Source organism: Zosterops lateralis, assembly GCF_965231275.1.
Source record: "Zosterops lateralis genome assembly, chromosome: 10".
Lineage (NCBI taxonomy): Eukaryota > Metazoa > Chordata > Aves > Passeriformes > Zosteropidae > Zosterops > Zosterops lateralis.
The window spans coordinates 17,074,594-17,092,707 of record NC_139770.1 but is presented as its reverse complement, the minus strand read 5'-3'; the positions used below and the strand labels follow the sequence as shown (position 1 = coordinate 17,092,707).

The 18,114-nt window shown below is 42.2% G+C and overlaps 1 protein-coding gene across 7 annotated transcripts in view; it reads right to left on the bottom strand.

Moving 5' to 3' along the window:
- Positions 1–229: 229 nt before the first annotated feature.
- Positions 230–18,114, bottom strand: part of DOCK10 (dedicator of cytokinesis 10) — a gene marked incomplete at its 5' end in the record, with an annotated part of 141,963 nt that continues 124,078 nt past the window's right edge. For 5 of the 7 annotated variants that reach the window (XM_083868214.1, XM_083868209.1, XM_083868210.1 and 2 more), the window contains 11 exons: positions 230–968; positions 4,095–4,233; positions 4,533–4,633; positions 5,275–5,465; positions 8,268–8,478; positions 8,820–8,966; positions 14,029–14,142; positions 15,054–15,176; positions 15,617–15,723; positions 17,487–17,585; positions 17,915–17,972. In XM_083868214.1, the coding sequence (XP_083724340.1) occupies positions 849–968; positions 4,095–4,233; positions 4,533–4,633; positions 5,275–5,465; positions 8,268–8,478; positions 8,820–8,966; positions 14,029–14,142; positions 15,054–15,176; positions 15,617–15,723; positions 17,487–17,585; positions 17,915–17,972 (1,410 nt within the window). In that variant the 3' untranslated portion in view covers positions 230–848. Of the gene's footprint in view, positions 969–2,082; positions 2,159–4,094; positions 4,234–4,532; positions 4,634–5,274; positions 5,466–8,267; positions 8,479–8,819; positions 8,967–14,028; positions 14,143–15,053; positions 15,177–15,616; positions 15,724–17,486; positions 17,586–17,914; positions 17,973–18,114 lie in introns of all 7 variants that reach the window. The other 2 variants (XM_083868215.1, XM_083868213.1) reach the window with 2 other exon arrangements.

Here is an 18,114-nt window from a genome sequence, read left to right as displayed (position 1 = left end):
AAACTGGAACAAACATCTCACTAAAGGCACGTGGGTTCCCAATGTGCCCCTGGCAAAATCTGGGACTATGAACTTCAGAGGAAAATCTGAGTTTTCTTGGCTTCAAGCAGGAGAACTACACCAAGCCTGCTTCAGTCTGGGGTCACAGAGAGAACCCAAAACCATGTTCTGCTGGTCATAAGTGTCTCTATCAGCAGCCACAGGAATGAATCAATGCACAGCCCTTCAAAGAGAAAATTTTATGGACGCTTTTATACACATACACAAATATTTTAATATAATGGTAACTGAAATGTTATCCATATTCTTAGTACTGTCATAATTAACTAAAAAGATATTTTTTAAAATTTTGTAAAAATGACATATTTTACACATCTTCTATTTACAATTGCAATACGCTTAAATGTTATAAAACATCCACTCTGACCTTTAAAATATATGTATACTAGGACTTAGTATTAGATATATTATAATTTATAGCAAACTTAGGGTTTGCTCTGTACCTATCTGTTCAATGGGAATTTTGTAATCAGCCTGGCTTAATAAAGGCTGTTCAAAACCAAAAATTGACCAAAAAACAAAAAAAAAAAAAAAAAAAAGAGGGAATGTGCAAATATTGGGGCAGGCAAAAAAAAAATTTCTCAAGCTTGCATTTTTAAAAAATAACACTGTGAAGACTTCCAATAAATTAAAATCTTAAATCCTCAAATCCTTTTCCTGGTATTGTCCATCAACTTAATCTTCAGTACCATTAATCTAAAAGGAAAAAATACCCCAAACAACAAAGAACAAACCCCACCCCAGACACCAGATCTTCCTGAGGCCGTGTGTTGCTCCCCTTGCTGCAGTCAGGCATCAGGGTTTGCTGGAGTGTTGGCTGCTGGCATGGAGGAGCTGGCTCTATGGATGACTCGTGAGTACGTGCGCTCCATCCCTGGGGGTTTTGCTGAGTCCTCCTTGTACGCAATCTTTTCAGGAAAAAAACAAAGCAACAGTGAGAGAGATCTGAATAATTTGGTGCCTGAAAGTGCTCATTGTCTAACCAAGAATTTCCCATTTTTAAATTGTTATACAATGATCTGACAGAGGAAAAGGACCTTTCCCTGTAAATGGAGGCTGCAGGGATAGGGATGACATCCTCTGAGTCAGGGGTAAAATGGGGCTGGGCTGGCTTCTGCCAAGCTCCATGGGATTCCCTGAACAGCACCATCTCACAGAAGTCCCCTACACTTTACAAACTCACAGGCACCCATGTTGGCCCCTCCTGAGTGTGGCACAGACAGCCCAGCTCTGCCCACGCTGTCATTTGGGGATGGACCAGCCCCACAGAGCTGCACACAGTGGGCAGCAGGGCTGGGACTGAGTGCCAGGCTGAGCCTGTGGGCACAGCTGCAGTTGAGCAGCAGTGCCAAAAGCTCTGCCCTGTCCCATGGGTAGGCTTTAGCAAGAAGGAAGATCTTTTTTCCTGAGGCAGCTCCTCTAGCCTTGGTAATAGCTCTTTTTTCCTACTTCTATAAAAGCAGACTGAAAACCTGTCTTCCTCCATGGGTGCTTTGTTGAAGCACTCACAGCAGGGACAGGGCCATCCCCAGACCACAGAGGATCAGCAGTGCAAGAGAAACCTTGACAAAACTCCAGGGGGAGCCCTACACCATCAAGCCCAGCTGTCCTTGGCCAGGGCTGCAGATCAGCCACCCCTCAGCTGTCACTGGGGCACACATGAGCACAGGCAGCTTGAGCACCTGAGCCTGCAGCTCAGGCAGCTCTGGGAAGGAGCTGCTCCCACATCAGGGGCTGCAGGAAGAGCACTGGGACTTGGGCACACCCTGGCAGTCACTTTTTGCTACTACTGGCACTTGCTTCTGCATTAGGGGGCTCTTGTGGAGCTGCCTAAAGTTCACAACTAGGATCCTAAAGAACAAGACAACACATCACACATATGCCTTGGATCTTTTTTTTAAACTCCCTGAGAAGGGAGTCATTAGAGATGAAATTAAACAAACATACTGAGCAGAAAAACCAGCAAGTGAGGGAAGTATATGACATTAAAAGAAAAAATAGATGTAAGAAAAATGAACATACCACTTTTGGCTATAGTATTGAGGGAAATGTTAGACAGGGAAGAAGAGAAGCTGTATAAGCAAGGACCATGACAGAGCTGTCAGAAAAGAAAAACAAAAAAAGAGAAAAACAAAAAAGAGAAAAAGATATGGTGATGAAAAAGTTACTGTCAGTAGGTGAGAAACAAAACTCTCTTGAATACGACAATGGGAAAGATGGCAAATCCTACTGGTGTAAAGCACACAGCACAGATGCAAGAGAGCCTCAAGCTTTCCAACTGTGAAATAAATATTTCAGCCACAGTTTATGGCATATGATTTCTCTGAGGAAATTCTCTGCTCAGAAGTAGGGAGCTCACAAGTTCACTGCAAGAGGAGTAGAGTTTTCTCAAACCCCCACTCTGCCTGGAAAATGGGGCTGTCACTTTTTAGATTTCCCCAAAGGATAGCAAGTGGGAGACTGTTTTCAGAGTGGAGTTTAAAATTCAGATGATTTTGGTAAAAGAGATGACAATTTTGACTTCTGTTGGATGATCTCTTTACACATTAGCATTGTTTTGTTGAAGTAATTTTGTATTATTTAGTATGAAGAAAACTCAGAGCTCATGCATATAAATACAGGTATAAGCATTTAACAGAATGCTCCAAATGTTTTATGAATGCTGAAGCTCATGGGCTGCTCATGCCTTGTTTGAGCTGATAATCCATTTTTCATTCTTGTGGGAAACAATGGTTCACACAAAACATATGATGCTGCCTATGCACACTGACTAGATGGCCAAAATAACTTCCATGTGAGATGTATGAACATTGATTAACATATATTACCTGTAACACTTACATACTTAACAAAACAGTGATAAATACTAGCTGTGATAAAACCACTGGAATGCTTGAGGTTCACAAATCTTTATACACCTGAACAGGAGAGGAGCACAACTCCCAGAACTGCAGCCACCCCTGAGCTTGACTCCCACCTGGCAGGCACCAGGCCTCCAAGCAATCAGGAGCTTTACACCCAAGGAAAAACTCACTCAATTCCACAGTAAGTACAACAATGGGCAAAAAATCCAGGTCAATCCTTATTCTCCTCGTACTCATATGTGAAGATGAATAATACAGCATGGGGTAATGGAGAGCCAGTTAGGCACTTCTGTGAGATGTCACCACTGACAGCAGTGGTTAAACCAAGTAACTCTACACCAACAATGCTTTTGGATGCTACAGGCACCTGGAAGTGCAGCACAACTGCTAGAGAGGAGCTATTTATCAGATGCAATTTAAGATAGCCTGCCCATAAGCATGCAGAGATATAATTAAAAATGGTTTAATTAGCACTTCAGTATGGAAATCTCTCAATATTTAATTGAAATAGAAAATATATATATAAAAAATCTGCCTGGACACAGCAGTAGAATAGCTGCAAGTGTGCACTGGAGTCCAATTCAGAATTTTGGGATGCAGTATAATGTATCCATGCATGCTCATCCTTCTGAAGCTGTTAAAATACATAGCATCTATTCTGACAGTGTACTCAAGTATAAAAAAATTGAAAAATAACTTTCTCTGAAAGCTGAATATAAATAGAAACAATAAGATACCTCCTGTGGTTATAAGCTACATCTTAATAGCAATTTACTGTTTTAATTAAAAACATCACAGCTATAGGACAAAGCAAGGAAAGCATAAAGCACTAGTTTAGACTGATTATCTTTCTATGCCTCTAAACCCCAGCCAGCATTTAGCCTCACAAACATTCAGCTTTTCAATATGTAGCAAAACAGGCAGAAAACAGATCTTTGTTGATCAGATTTGTTATAGAATCTGAATATATATAGAATATAATTGTATTAAAAAAAAAAAAGAGCAGAAAAAACAAAACCCAAACCCACAAAAAATTAAACTGTTTTCTTAGTCACTATTGCATTGCAAGGTTTTACTTCTAGTATTTTGCTCTACAGCTTCATTTGTCCTTAGAAGACACAATTAGCCACCCTCATTGAGCCCAACTAGCACTGAAATAGATGTTCTGACCTGTTCATTCATAACTACAGAGAGCTCACTGAGCATATCCTTGTAATGAGACTTCATCTCTCCCTGATACTCAAATTGGTCCTCCTTAATAAGGCGCTCGTTGACATCGAGGGCATGTCCACAGGCTTCAGCAAATTGCCTGCAAGCAAGGAAACACAAAGGAACAATGACAAAAGTTCTGCAGTAATGAAGAAACCTATCCGTGTATATATACAGCCACAATGCTCTATCTCTTCTTCCCCTTGCAAACTGCACCTGTTAGGAATGAATTTCAGAACTCATCCTCAGATCAAAAGGAATGTATTCTACTAGGGGAGCCCAGAACTCCAGTAAATGTTGCTCAGGAATGACTTGTAAGATAGGATAAATGCAGATTTTGTGTCTCACCTGCCTGTGCCATGCATATGTGGGGGTGAAAAGGCTAAAATTAATGTTTACCTGAAGATTTCCTTCAGAAGCTTAACTTGATTATCAGGATATCTCTTAGCATTTGTCTCTTCAAGAAAAGCTCGAGCATAGGCCATTGGTCCAGCGTTTACCTGGGTGAAAAACACACACCTTAGGTATTGAGAACAAGCCATTCATTGTTGTTCCTCTTGTGTTCCAAGGCCTGGAGACTGGCCTCAGGCAACCGAGGCTGTGAGAAGGACATCCTTTCACTCCTTTTGTCACCAGGATGGAAGCTGAGGAGTTTTATTGAGGAAACAGGAGCTGCTCAACCTCGTTCAAGCTGCAGATCTGTGCTGGCCTTTCCAAATCTCCAGCCAGATGACCACCCAGACAGTTACATGTTTGTTTGAAGACATTTCCATGAGAGCACCAGGAATACACATGGCTGTCACAATCCCAACTTTCCTAAATAGGAAATGACAAAGCCAATCCTAGCAAACTCTCTTTAAAGAATCTGCCTGCTTGTGTTGGGCCATATTCTCAAGTGATACGTGGCAGTCTTGTTGGAAAGGTCTTAGCTGTTATTTAGAGTAGACTTGAATGAAATAATTAGCATCTAAAACCAGCAGTCATCAATGCCAGTGGAAAACTTTCCATTCCTTAGTGTGTCTAACAGCACTATCATACAAGATATGCCAAAGACAAAAAATACCTGAATGATGAAAATCAGAATAAAAATTTAGGTAGATACATTGAAAAAAGGAGGAAAAAGGCAGCAAATTATTATTACCTTGACACTAACACTTCCTTGGAGCTTGAGCTGCAGTCGGATCATGTCCACTTCTTCCATTGTGCAAAGCTGATTGAGCTCTGAGACCTTTTTGGACATCTCATCAATGGCCACTTCGATGGGGTTCAGCTCTGTGCTGGTTTGGCTTATGACCTGAATCCTCTTCTTCACGTAGGGAAACAAGTGACTGGCTACTCGAGACAGAGAGAAATGGATCAGAGACTCACCCAACAAGAGAGTATTGAGGAAAGCAAAACAATTAAGTATTAATTTTTGACTTTGTCAATCTTTTTACGGATTCATAAAAATAAAGTTTTAATCAATGAATGAGTAGAAGTGACACAGCAGGTCCAAACTGAATTCTGATGTAGCTGGCACTGGAAGAGCATTTCCTTTTGAATTCACAGTGTTTGCTACCAAGCTCTGCCCAGGCAGGTGGGAAAAAGCTCTCAGTGCTCAGATTTTAGAATCCACAAATTTCTTCTTCTGAGTTAAGGCACCAAATTATAACTCCACACTGAAGTTTAGACAGCTCAAACCATCACAGCAAACATATTTCATGTTATAGGCAGGGGCTTCTAGCTTAGCTGAATTGGGAATCCTTCCCTGTGCTGGTGTTGGCTGGGATAGAGTCAATTTTCTTCACAGTGGCTGGTACAGGGCTGTGCTCTGGATCGGTGCTGGAAACAGTGCTGAGAGCACAGGGATGTTTTGGTTATTGCTGGGCAGGGCTTACACAGCACCAAGGCCTTTTCTGCTCCTCACCCCATACACCAGAGAGGAGGCTGGGGGTGCACAAGGATCTGGGAGGGGACAGCTGGCCTCAACTGACCCAAGGGATTTTCCAGACCATATGGTGTCATGCTCAGCATATAGAACTGAGGAAAGGAGAAGGAAAGGGGAGGGACATTCAGAGTGTAGTGCTTGTCTTCCCAAGACACTGTTACATGTGATGGAGCCCTGCTTTCTTGGAGTTACATTTACCTGCCTGTGCAGGGAAGCAGCAAATGAACCCCTGGTTTTGCTTTGCTTGTTTGTGCAGCTTTTGCTTTACCTATTAAACTGTCTTTACCTCAACCTCTGAGTTTTTTCACATTAACACTTTTGATTTTCCCCATCCCACCAGAGGACACACAGTGAGTGAGTGGCTGCATGGGGCTTAGCTACCAGCTGAGGTTAAACCAGGACACTCACCTGCAGATGAACCTGCTATTGAAACATCATCCTTAAAGCACTGAAGAAGTGCTTTTACCATTTAACCTAAATACTGCTATGGGAGCTGACAGAGGAATTATTCACCTTTAAAACTCTCTACATTCAGTCAAGGCCTTTCATGGATCTCAGAGAGTTTGGCAAAGGTACTGTTCTAGTGCATTAAGTCTGACCTGAGCCAACACTTTTCTGATTGCCCTACGTGCTTCAGAAGGTCTCTCAAACTCCATGCATGACTTTCTACACTAAGCATCTGCTTCCAGTCAGCTCAGAACTAAATAAGCTCCAGTTTACAGCATGTCTATCTCATTGGAGAGCAGGAAAGCCAGGACTCCCAGTGCTGGAAGCACGAGCCAGGCATGGCAGAGAGCCAGTGAACCACAGAGTGCAGCCAGACTGCACTTGCCCTTTGCCCAGCAGGCTCTGGAGCAGAGATGCAGTGCAGGTACCACTGATTGACTTCACCACTCCTCCAGTCACAGCAAAAACCTTGCTTTTTTCTCAAACTAAAACTTAAATTTACACAGGAAACAAATGAAAACACATGACTTTATCAAGCAGGACTGGAAAAAAAAAAAAAAAAAGAGAAAATAATGTTTCCTTTAGTGAAAAGCACTGAGGTGAGATAGGTACCAAAGGGAAAAGCAGGGGAGAAGAGGAGGTAATCAAATTCCCACTTAATACCAAAGGTAGAGCAGGGCTGAGAGCTGTGGTAGCTGGTGACAGCATGTGATAACCCAGGGAAAATATTCTGCCAGAAGAACAGCCCTCTCTGTTTTTGCCAGACAGACCATAACAGCTGCACTTTCAAGTCAGTGAAACTACCTGCTTCAATACAGATCTCAAAACACCTACTGCTGCCCCAGCACTTAAAAAAACCCATACACAAGCTATTCCTCCTTTCTTCTTGTTACAAGCAAAGCTGTGTAATGTAACAAGACACCCTCAGACATCAGTGCCTCTTTCCTGACTTGTCAGAACAAAACTTTTAGGTGACTATGCTTGCACTGCAAGCAGTTTTTCTCACTTTGTCCTTTGGGGGAAGCAGATGCACTGAAGTTGGTAGAAAATTGGGTTTTCTGTCACTTGGGAGCCTTTGCTGTGAACATCAGGTCTGCCCACAGCTGCCCATGAGAGCAACGCCTCCACCTCAGTTCCTCATACATCAGAATACAGACATGTCAAGTTTTAGCAGCAGTCTCACCAAGGAGGCATTTTTAAAGAGAGATTTCAATAATGATAAGAAGCTAAAAGCTTCAGTTTAATATGACTCATTAAGAGAAGACATATCTAGTGTTCCTGACATTCCTGCCTTAAAACACTGATTGAAATCTTACCTCTAGCTTGAAAAAAATAAATCTGTATAATGTATCTTACTCCAATTTTGAATGAAAATTTCTATCTGCAAGTTTTACTCTTAGCAGAACAGACATCCTACTTGGCTTTTTCTTTGAATTGTTTATTATGAAAAGAAAAATGGTTCTGAGTGCTAAGCTGACTCAAAGTAGAACCACTCCCAAGTGACATCACTGCAAGAACAGTTAAGATGCCAATTACAAGGAAAAACAAAGCAGCTGAATGAAAAGAACTATCCCTAAGATGCTCAGCAGGTCTGTAAGGAAGCAGGTGGCCAATACACAGAGTGAAAAGATGAGTTATCATGCTGCACAACTGGCTGATGGACATCTGGCACTTGGGCTGAGCTGGGAGCAGGGCAGCAAGGGAGAAGGTGAGCTGGCAGCAGGGGACCTGGAGACCAAGGGACCAGGGAGCAGACGTACTGGTGAGGATGGTGCGCCTCTTGCACTGCTCCTCCACACCGCCATGCTTCTTCCCTGACAGCGTGAAGGGCGTCTCGAAGACAAAGCGGTTGATGTTGTGGTGCATCTCAAAGTCGGTCCTGCGCTCCTCGGCCTCCTTCTCCTCAAAGAAAGGTGTCACGTAGGTCACCTGGATGTAGGCGTATTTGGGATCCAGGTCTTTGGGGTTCACCTGTGGTACAGGGGCAAACATGATAAAGTTATGTTAACTGTGATGAGTTTCCAAGGCATCCATTGCATTTTTGATGTGTTTGTTTATTTATTTATAGCCATAACAAAGAAAACTGAGACTTCCAAATGTAATACTCTGATCACGGATGGATACAAAGCTATTTTACCTAGAGTTCCCTAAGAAGACTGGGACCTTTGACTATAGCCATTGGCAAAAACAGATGAAAGCTAAATGAGGCAGAAAACAACCTGCTTCTGCACTGCAGCAAACATCTGTCTGCTCATCTTGCACCACACTCAGTTCTCTCCCCTGTGCAAAACCACAACCAAGGTCTTTCATACCTTGTTGGAATCCTGGATGATCTTCACATTATCTATTCCAAACTTGTCTGCATAAAGTTTCATCAGTCTTTGAGAGATCTCAGACAAGCCAGTTAATTTGGGCTCTTTATAGATATACTCTTTACCTTCCTCTTCTTCAAAAAAGCCCTGTTTGGAAAGAAACAAAAGGATACAGTGAACATAACAAGCAGGGCAAAACCTAAACAAGTGCTTACATCAGGAATCAAGGTTGCCTGTATACCCACCAGAGCATCCAACAGGCCACTTCCATCACCTAAGTTAACAGCTTACCTCTGTCCACTCCTAGCAGACATGTGCCTAGAGGTCAGTGTTTATACTGGTCTGCAATCTCCAAAGCTACCCAGGAAAAGATCCCTACACATTTATTCACTTAAGAGACCGAGCTGGTTAAAGAGTTAAAAGGCTTTCTTGAAAATGCTGATGTGTGAAAATGATGAAAAAATCCTCATGGATTAAAAAATAGACATTAAAAATTCTTTAAATCTTAATAATTTGGGTCAATTAACAGCTCTTTGCTGGACACTGAGCCCAGCTGGGTTGTGTGCGGCATGTCACGCCCAGTGCATCCTCTGACAGCCACATGTGCAGGCACAGGCACTGCTGCCCATGGCCATGGCATGGGGAGCACCTGGGAACCAGCCTGCATCTCCTCAGGGCAGCTGAAGAGAAACTCTGGGGAGCACCTTGAAAGGCCATGTAGAATTGCAGCACTTCCAGAGACAATGAGCAAATCATTCATATTTGAAAAGAAAAAGAAAAACAAAAGGACACACAGACCGTATTCCTTTGCAAGAAAGGTACAGTCTTGTTAAGGCCATTATTTAATACTTTGGATGGACTTGGCAGAGATTTAATAAAAGGGTCCACTGAAGAGCTGAACATGAGTCTGTCAGGCTTCAGGAGAAATGACAATCTCTGAAAATTAACAGAGCATTGCAGCACCTGCAGATGAGACACTCAACTGCTACAAGATGAACAAGTACATCAATGCTCCAGGAGAAGCTCTCCCAGCTGGGCAGAAGGTGCCCCATTAACAGGGACTGGATTCATCCCAGTGCCATGAGCAGCACCAGCCCCCCTCCCAGGACTTCACATGCAATTTGGTGATGGGCACCACTGCAGCTACACTCAAAGCCTCTTCCTTCCACCTTAATGCAAAGTGACCCAGAGGAGAACACTTGAAGCTGCAGGGACAGGGGGAAAGGCAGACAGCATTAATGATGTCAGACCCAAGGCCCTTTGAACTTCACATGATGTGGCTTGGATGGCTAATTCTACAATTTGCCTAAGCAAACTGCCATCTGTAGAAAAACAGAGAAGCAGAAATTAATGAAGGCAAGAGACATCTCCAAAATCTCTTCAGAAGGTACTAATGCAAAATCCAGCCTTTTTATCTGGAAGTGTGTTTCAACTTTGCCCTCTAAAATGATTGAGTAGGCAAATCTTCACAAAAAAACAAAACAAAACAAACAAAACAAAACAAACAACAACAACAACAACAAAAAAATAAAAAACCAACCAAACAAAAAAAAAAAAACCAAAAAAAAAAATCCCACCAAAAAAACCAAAAAAAACCCCCACCAGAATTAAAATAAAATAAGCTATGAATTTCATTGCTTCTTTAGGAAACCCTCCTCAAGCTTCATTTCAATGGGAATTAACAAATATGTGCATCTCTGGCTTCTCCTTCAGTGAGGACGGGGGGCAATAAAATTCGCTAATTTGGCAAGTGTCAGGAGTACTGTGGGCATTACGGGAAACCAGTAACTAATAGCTGCAACAGCAGCTCATCTGACAGCATCTTCTTCAGTCTCACAGTGACCTTCTAACATTGTGTGATTTTTAACAACATTATCAATTAAATTCCATGGGCATATGAACAACTTCATAGGTAATTAGAGAAAAAAATCTAAAGCTCCAAAGCTGACTTCCTATAAACATCTGTTGAGCTGGGGAGGAATTTGACTTCTTATTGATTACACTGAGAAAATATCTACCGGATCATAATCTGGTTTCTGATCTTGTTTCCACTGAAGAAAAACTGCTTTATGTGGGGAAAACCTCATTAGTTTGATGTACTCATACTCAAACATACCACTCTGGACTGTTTCTGTCAAATGACATCTGCTTTCTGTTACTATTCAGTGTTTTCAACAAAACCCCACATGTTTTCCAAAGTAATCACACAGCAAGCTAGAATACAGTTTATGCTTTTAAACCCTGTTTCTCTGTGTGTTTGCATGCTGGAACATAGTGTTTATATGTAAGTGCCAAATCTCTGCTGATGCTGCATGGCACACTGGGATGATATCTCTGTTAATTGTTTTACTTAAAAAAAATACCTGAAAGCAACTAACAGATTTAGTTTTACCTCTAATGCAAGAGACATCATTTAAGTACATATTCCCTACAGTATTTCAGCTGACAAGTGACAAGCAGAAGCTAACTGTGAGCTATAAATAATCATGTCTGCCATATGCTATATGTCTGGCAAAGACTATTAAAAGTAAGATTAAATACTTTTCAGAAGCCAAATATCCTCCAATTTCAGGATTTTAAAATATTAAGCAGCCAAGGTTACATTATCGATGCATTTCCCTGGATTATTTTCATCCTGGCTGGCTTGGTCCTGCAAGGACAGCACAGCCTCAGAGATGAAAATGATTACAGGGAGCAGCTGATGGTGATGGAAGGCAGATGACCTCCTGAACAGCAGGTTACTGGTTTCCACTGAGCTCTGATGTTCTGAGAGACAAGTTGTGACCAAGGCCTATCACTGTGGGAGTTCTGATGAGGCCTTTCCTCATTCTCAGATGCCTCCAGACACAGCCTTGGAGCTCACAGTACATCAGACCATTCTCTGTCCTTTGTTGAAAGGTGCTGAGGTAAAGCCTTCTGCTTGACCTGCCAGGAAACAGCATCTAATGGTTCTTTCTCTGTCTCTTCCCACAGTAAGTGATTGTGATCACTATGGAACTCTGCCCTCCAACATCTCCAGCTTCTGGTACACACAGAAGAACAAACCCTCTACCTTTACCTGGCACTGCTCTGAAAAACAGGTCTTGAATGTCTTTGCATATCAGCACAATATGTGTTCCCAGCTACTCAGTATATTTAACAGGATTTTTATTTTTTGGTTATTAATTCAATAAAGATACTGACTTCTCAAACACTTATTTATGAGTAAACTCATATGCACTGGCAAGTGTGGTCACTTGGGGGTGCACTGAGATATTGTCACCAAAGGCCTTTAACAGAATGTGCACTCTAAAACAGCAGCTGCCATGAGATCCGGCTCCCTGAGCTGGCAAATAAATCCTGCTGGTGAAAACAAATGACTGTGTCCTCCCTGAGGATCACAATAATTCAAACCATCCTTGCACAGGGTCCCCGCAGCAATGCAGTAACCAAATAGTGTCCCTGCCTTGCATGAAGAACACTTTTCAGGTGCAGCTGAAGATCATCTTTCTCCACTAAGAACCTCCAAAATTCTCCCTCCCAGTATTAACATTATTTTTTTGTTTCTTTAATCTGCTTTCTCTGCAGCTTTTGTTTCAGTTAAGGAACAGCAGCCACATCACATCTCTCCTGCAAAGGGCAAGGACAAAACAGTGCTTGTTGCCTTTAGAGCCTTTAGAGCCCAGTGACTGGGGGGAACAAAGACACAACTATGACAAAGTCTCACCCTTCAGAGCACTAAAGCTGTTTAAATGAAGTTGCCCTTGTGGCACTGGCACCTGGAAAGTCATTGCACTGTTACAGAGGTGCTAACCCAGGGCAGCAGAAGTGCTGCAGCTCAATCACCCAGTGGGAGAGGCACTGGCTCTGGGATAGTGCTGCCCAGAGGCTGCAGGTAGAAGAGCCCTGTTTTGCCCTCTGCTGCTCCCTTTTTGAGGAAGGCCAGGCATAAGGAAAACTCTGCCCTTCCTCAAGTGCAGCTCACTTCCTCCCTGCATTTGGCAAGTTTGGCCTTGCTAAACTGTCCAGAGAGCCAGGACCTGCCCTTCCCCTCTGAATTCCCATTTGCTTGCTCCCACAAGGGACTGCCAGGACCACAGCCATGGCCACAGCCTGCCCAGAGTGCTCCAGTGACCACTGCCATAGACCCAGACTGACACAACAGCCTCCACCTGGGAGCTGCTGTGCAGGCCAGGAAGGCAGGCTTGCATTCAAACAGCATTAACGCTACCCCAAGACTTTCAACAGAGGGGGTCCAGTCCCACTCCCAGTGAAGCTGGGAGGAACTTCCACTGAGATGAGATGAAGCAGCATTGGGCCCCACAGTGCACACACAACATGATGACATGTACAGCTCGGTAATTCAGGTAACTGAACAAACAAAAGTTAGTTTGCAGGATGCAATAATGAATGCAGCAACGTTATTTCATCTGCCATGAACCAAAGAACTGAGAGCATAGGGAAATTAATGTTAAGTAACAGTAGAGGGAAGGATGAAGGATGTGTGAGGAGAATTAAACGAAACATGCAACAGAACTAGACTTACCACAGCCTTGAATAAGATCAAAAGGAGAAAAGAGCAAATTTTGCATTAAAATCTAATTAGCAAACAGAATGATTCATATCAATCTGTTGTTTACACACTTTATATTTTAGAGCACAGGAAATTTTATGCTTGCCAAAACCAGGACTAAAAGGAACATGCTGGATTGCTACACCGGTTTGTGGTGGAAGAAAGCACAAAATAATGCTTCAAGAGTGCTGAAGCACAGCAGAGGGAATAATGCTATTCTACAGTACATTGCACAGAATCAGAGGTGGCCTGGAAGCAGAAGGCAGAGTCAGTGAAAAATACAACAAAGCATCTACTGCATACTGCTCTGCTTTAAGATCTATTAGAGGAGAGTGCCATTTATCAAAGATGCCTTATCTGTTTCTATTTATGTTGCAGTTTGAAAAAACCTTCCCTGTCTCAGTCTCAGCTTTGCTTCATGAAGCCAAGAACTAAAGCTGGCACAGAATTCTGTTCTCTGATACACCACTAAATCCACAGCAGTGGTTTACACTGAGGCAACAACTGAGTGCTCTCTCCTGACTAAAATCTTGCTGGGAGTCTGACCCATGAGGCAGCATTTACCCCGTGATTCACCACCAGGTGCTTCCCTGAACTATATCACGGACAGCTCTGAAATCTGTGACTGTGGAGGCAGCAGAACCCAAAGTCACTCACCTGCCCATAGAACGCCACGCGGTAATAGCGCCCGAAGAGCCGCTTCTCCGAGTTCACGACTTCTGCTACCTTCAGGTAGGAGCGGTGGATGTCGTAGTACAGCTCAGACAGTCTCTGCAAACAGGCACAGGGAGGGCAGTGAGGACACGCCAGCACCTTGGGAAATGCCACCACAGCTCTGCACAGCCCTTAACTGGGATCCCAAACCTTTACAAGGATGGTTGTATGCGTTAAGGGAATAGTTTAATCTTGTTGGCACTCACTAAAGAGTCACTGCAAGGTTTCTGTCATCTTCTGAGGGGTTTTATGGCAGTGGAGCCTTTGTGCACAGGGTCACAGACAATCATGCCACCACCAGACAGTGCTGCTGATCTAGTAATGGGTCAGAGAACCCAGAGCTGTTTGTGCAGGTGAGAACAAGGTGCCAACAACTCCAATCAGCTCCCAACCCCACACAAAGATGTGCTTTCCACAGTTACCGCTAAACAGCACTTTCTCAAGATGCTGAACCAAAATTTCAGCTAAGTTAAAATCTCAGGAGCTGCTTCCTTAGCATACACCTTATTGCTACCTACCACTTTGTGTCTCTTTCAATTTAAACCCAGAAAAATCAGTAAATGAGATTATCATCTGGCCATCCATTATGTATTGAAATTGCCAAGTAAATAAGAAGCTATGAAACCCTGAAATTGTGAAGAAATCACACAATTTATTAGCATTTTCTAAACTTAACTACAATGCAAATGTGCTCTTGGTTTAAAACCCATGTAAAAATCATATCCACCAGCTAAGACAAGAGGTTTGTTTGAAAACTTTTTTACATTTACTGTTGCATTTATGCTGAAAAGAGGCAGGGAAGACACCAAAGTTTTTTATTTTCTCACAGCACAAAACATTAAAAGGAGAATTCACAGTCAGGAAGAAAATATTCCCTTTAAAGAATGCACATTTTTTTCCCCTAAAAATTTTGATCTTTACTGTTGCCTGAGGATAATTAAAAAGACCCAAACCAAACACCCACTTACTTTAAAGTCCCTCTGCTTTTCAAAAACAGCAATGATAGGCTTGTTAACCTCAGCAATAAGCTCATATCTCTCAGACTTCCAGAGGTACTCAACACACAACTCCAGCTGTTCCACGAGAATATTCTGCAATTTCACAAATGCAAATAGTTCAGTGATTTGACAGCTGGTGGCATTTAATTAATAGCAATGCAGCAAAAGCACATACCCACGACTTCATTTTTATTCTGGAACTTCTATATTAAGGTTTATTGCAACGACACAATGCTCTTTAGACAAAAAAACTGAAATAACAGTAACATGAAAATACTCAAATAGTTGTCACCTCATGCAAAAGAATGGGTTTGCTTCATGCGCTTCCTCCTGCCCTGACTTTCAGCTCTGGTATTTTATGTTCTCCTTAGCTAAACACCACTGCAACAGCTGTGACATTTCACTCAAAAGCTGCGTGCCTTTTAACATTGCCTGAGTACACTCACTATAATTTGTTGTGACACGCACAGGATTGCCCTAGAAATAACATTCTGTTAATACAGAACAGGTATATAAATGTTAATATTGCTGACCTCATTATAGGGAGTATCTTGCATCCCAGAGTCTTCCTTCATAGCACCTTCTTCTTTAATGTTGGGGGTAATGCTCAGAAAAGCAGGCCATCCCATGGAAAATAAGCCTTGAAGTGCAAGTCATAAGAAAGGCTATTAATGATCAGATTCTTCAAGAAGTTACTAGATGCCATTAAAACAAAGCTGATGAGTTCATTTCTTTCACAGCCCAAGTAATGAGAAGCACAAATGGAGCTGATTGAATTTGTGAGACTATTACACATTTTCCTCAATGATATAAATTCACTTCTCCAGGCAAAGAGGAAGGATAACATTTTCCTGATGCAGTGTTATTCCTCTCTTTGGTTCCTGAGCTGTAAGTGCTGGCAGACCCTACAAAGCTTCATGTGCAGTGCTCCCTTGTGCACAGGAATGACCCTTGCAGGCTGAGGTGACACAAGTCACACCTGGAGATCCTGCACAGGTCCCAGCTGTCAGGTGTCCCACGGGCACAGTTCCCCAGGAGTGTCACAGCCCAGGGTTGGTGGCTCCAGGGCAGGCTGGCAGTGGCTCTCCTGTCCTGCCCTGGGTCAGCAGTGCTGCCAGGGCCCCAGCCAAGGCACTCCCTTGCAGAAAGCTCTGCCTGGTGGCAGCAGCTGCACATGGGAAGGCTCATAAAGAATAAAACTGAGCTTAAACTGAGTATTTGCTAAGCTGAGGCCTAAGTGCCATGGTAGCAGCAGAAACAACTTGCACAGGCAGCACACTTTACAGATCAGGAAGGGTCTGACCTGCAAGGGCTTTACTACTGCTCTGGAGTGGAGAAGGTAAAGCTGCCAGGGGAGGTGACAAACTCCCGGCAAGGCCCATGTTTAAATTAAAAGTAGGAAAATGCTACTTTTTTTACTCAAGAAAGATACTGACTTCTCAAAAACTCATCTATGAGTAAACTCATATGCACTGGCAAGTGTGGTCACTTGGGGGTGCACTGAGATATTGTCACCAAAGGCCTTTAACAGAATGTGCACTCTAAAACAGCAGCTGCCATGAGATCCGGCTCCCTGAGCTGGCAAATAAATCCTGGCTCAATTGAAAAAGCTAACCCATACACATTGAGATGGGGACTTCCGTTTTCTCTTTCAAGTTTCGAAAACTGTTTAAGTACAGGTTTAAAATCACCCAAGTTCTTCACTCCAGCTACTATAATCTTTATTCAGGCAAAGCCTTTTACCTCTACTGAACTGTCTCACAACTATTGCTCCTCACAGAAAGCTTCCTTCTAAAAGGATGCATTTTTCCATCTTGTCCACAGACACTTCCAGATGTATTGAAGGACTTATAGTCTTTCCAAAACTGTTTTTTCTTCCCCAGATATTTGCCCGTGACCCTGGAAATTGCTAACATATCTCATGCTGAGAATTACTATGAAATACAGATTTCATAAATGAAATAACCATTGGCATAGAAGCATTTAAAAATATAAGCCTGCACTTTATTTTTAAATAAGTATCATAGATTTAAAAAAACCTCTTTATCTATATTAAGTTACATATGGATAACCAGATATTAATTCCATCCCCCTGCCCTCCCAGCTTTGGATAGCCAAGGAATTGGACATGGATTTGCATGCTAAACACCAATTGACCCAAGAGGGATTTTCCTGCTGCAAAAGCCCATAACCAGAGACATTCTGAGCAATCCATCAAACCAGCCAACGAGCAGCAGGAAAGGAACTCATGATGTTTCCAGCATTGCTTTCTATAACAGCCTTCAACATGCACTAGAAACAGTTTGGATTTGGTTGATATTTTTCCAGATCAGTTGCAAAACAGTAGTTTGATTTCTTAATCATGTTATTTGACCCACAAACAGGCACGGTTAGAGCACTCACTTCCTCCAGTGTGAGTTGTTAGTAACACATTACTATCAGAGACTTGAGCATCTTCCAGGAGCATACGTGAGGTACAAATCTTTTCCATTTTCCAGTAACCTATGATATTGTAAGATGGTATTAGTATACTGCTACTGGTATGTGTTAATACATGCATATTTTAATAACAACAGACTATCAAGTGAAGCATTCTCTATTAGCACTAGTTTGCTAAACATTTAATTAAACTTCTTTACACAAAACACACTTTCACTGTTCCAGTCTAAGACTAGCATTTATGATACATTTTAAAAAGAAAAGATTTGGGAAGAATTCAAGCTGCTTTAAGAATACTTTACATATAAGGAAGGAAAGTGGAATAGCCAAAAAAAGATTTTGAACAATAACATTTATAGATACGCAGTTGGTTTTGAATATGTTGATCTTACCTTTTCTCTTCAGGTACTCTGCAATGAGAGCAGCAATGTGAATATAGCACATAGCAGCCTGTAATGAGAGACCAACATACATGGATATGTTAAAATATCCTGAATTAGAGCACATGTGTGATAAGGAGCATGTACTTTCAGCACTGCCAAGTCATGAAGCAGAAAAGGGAAAACAAAAGTAATCTAAGAAAATAAATTAC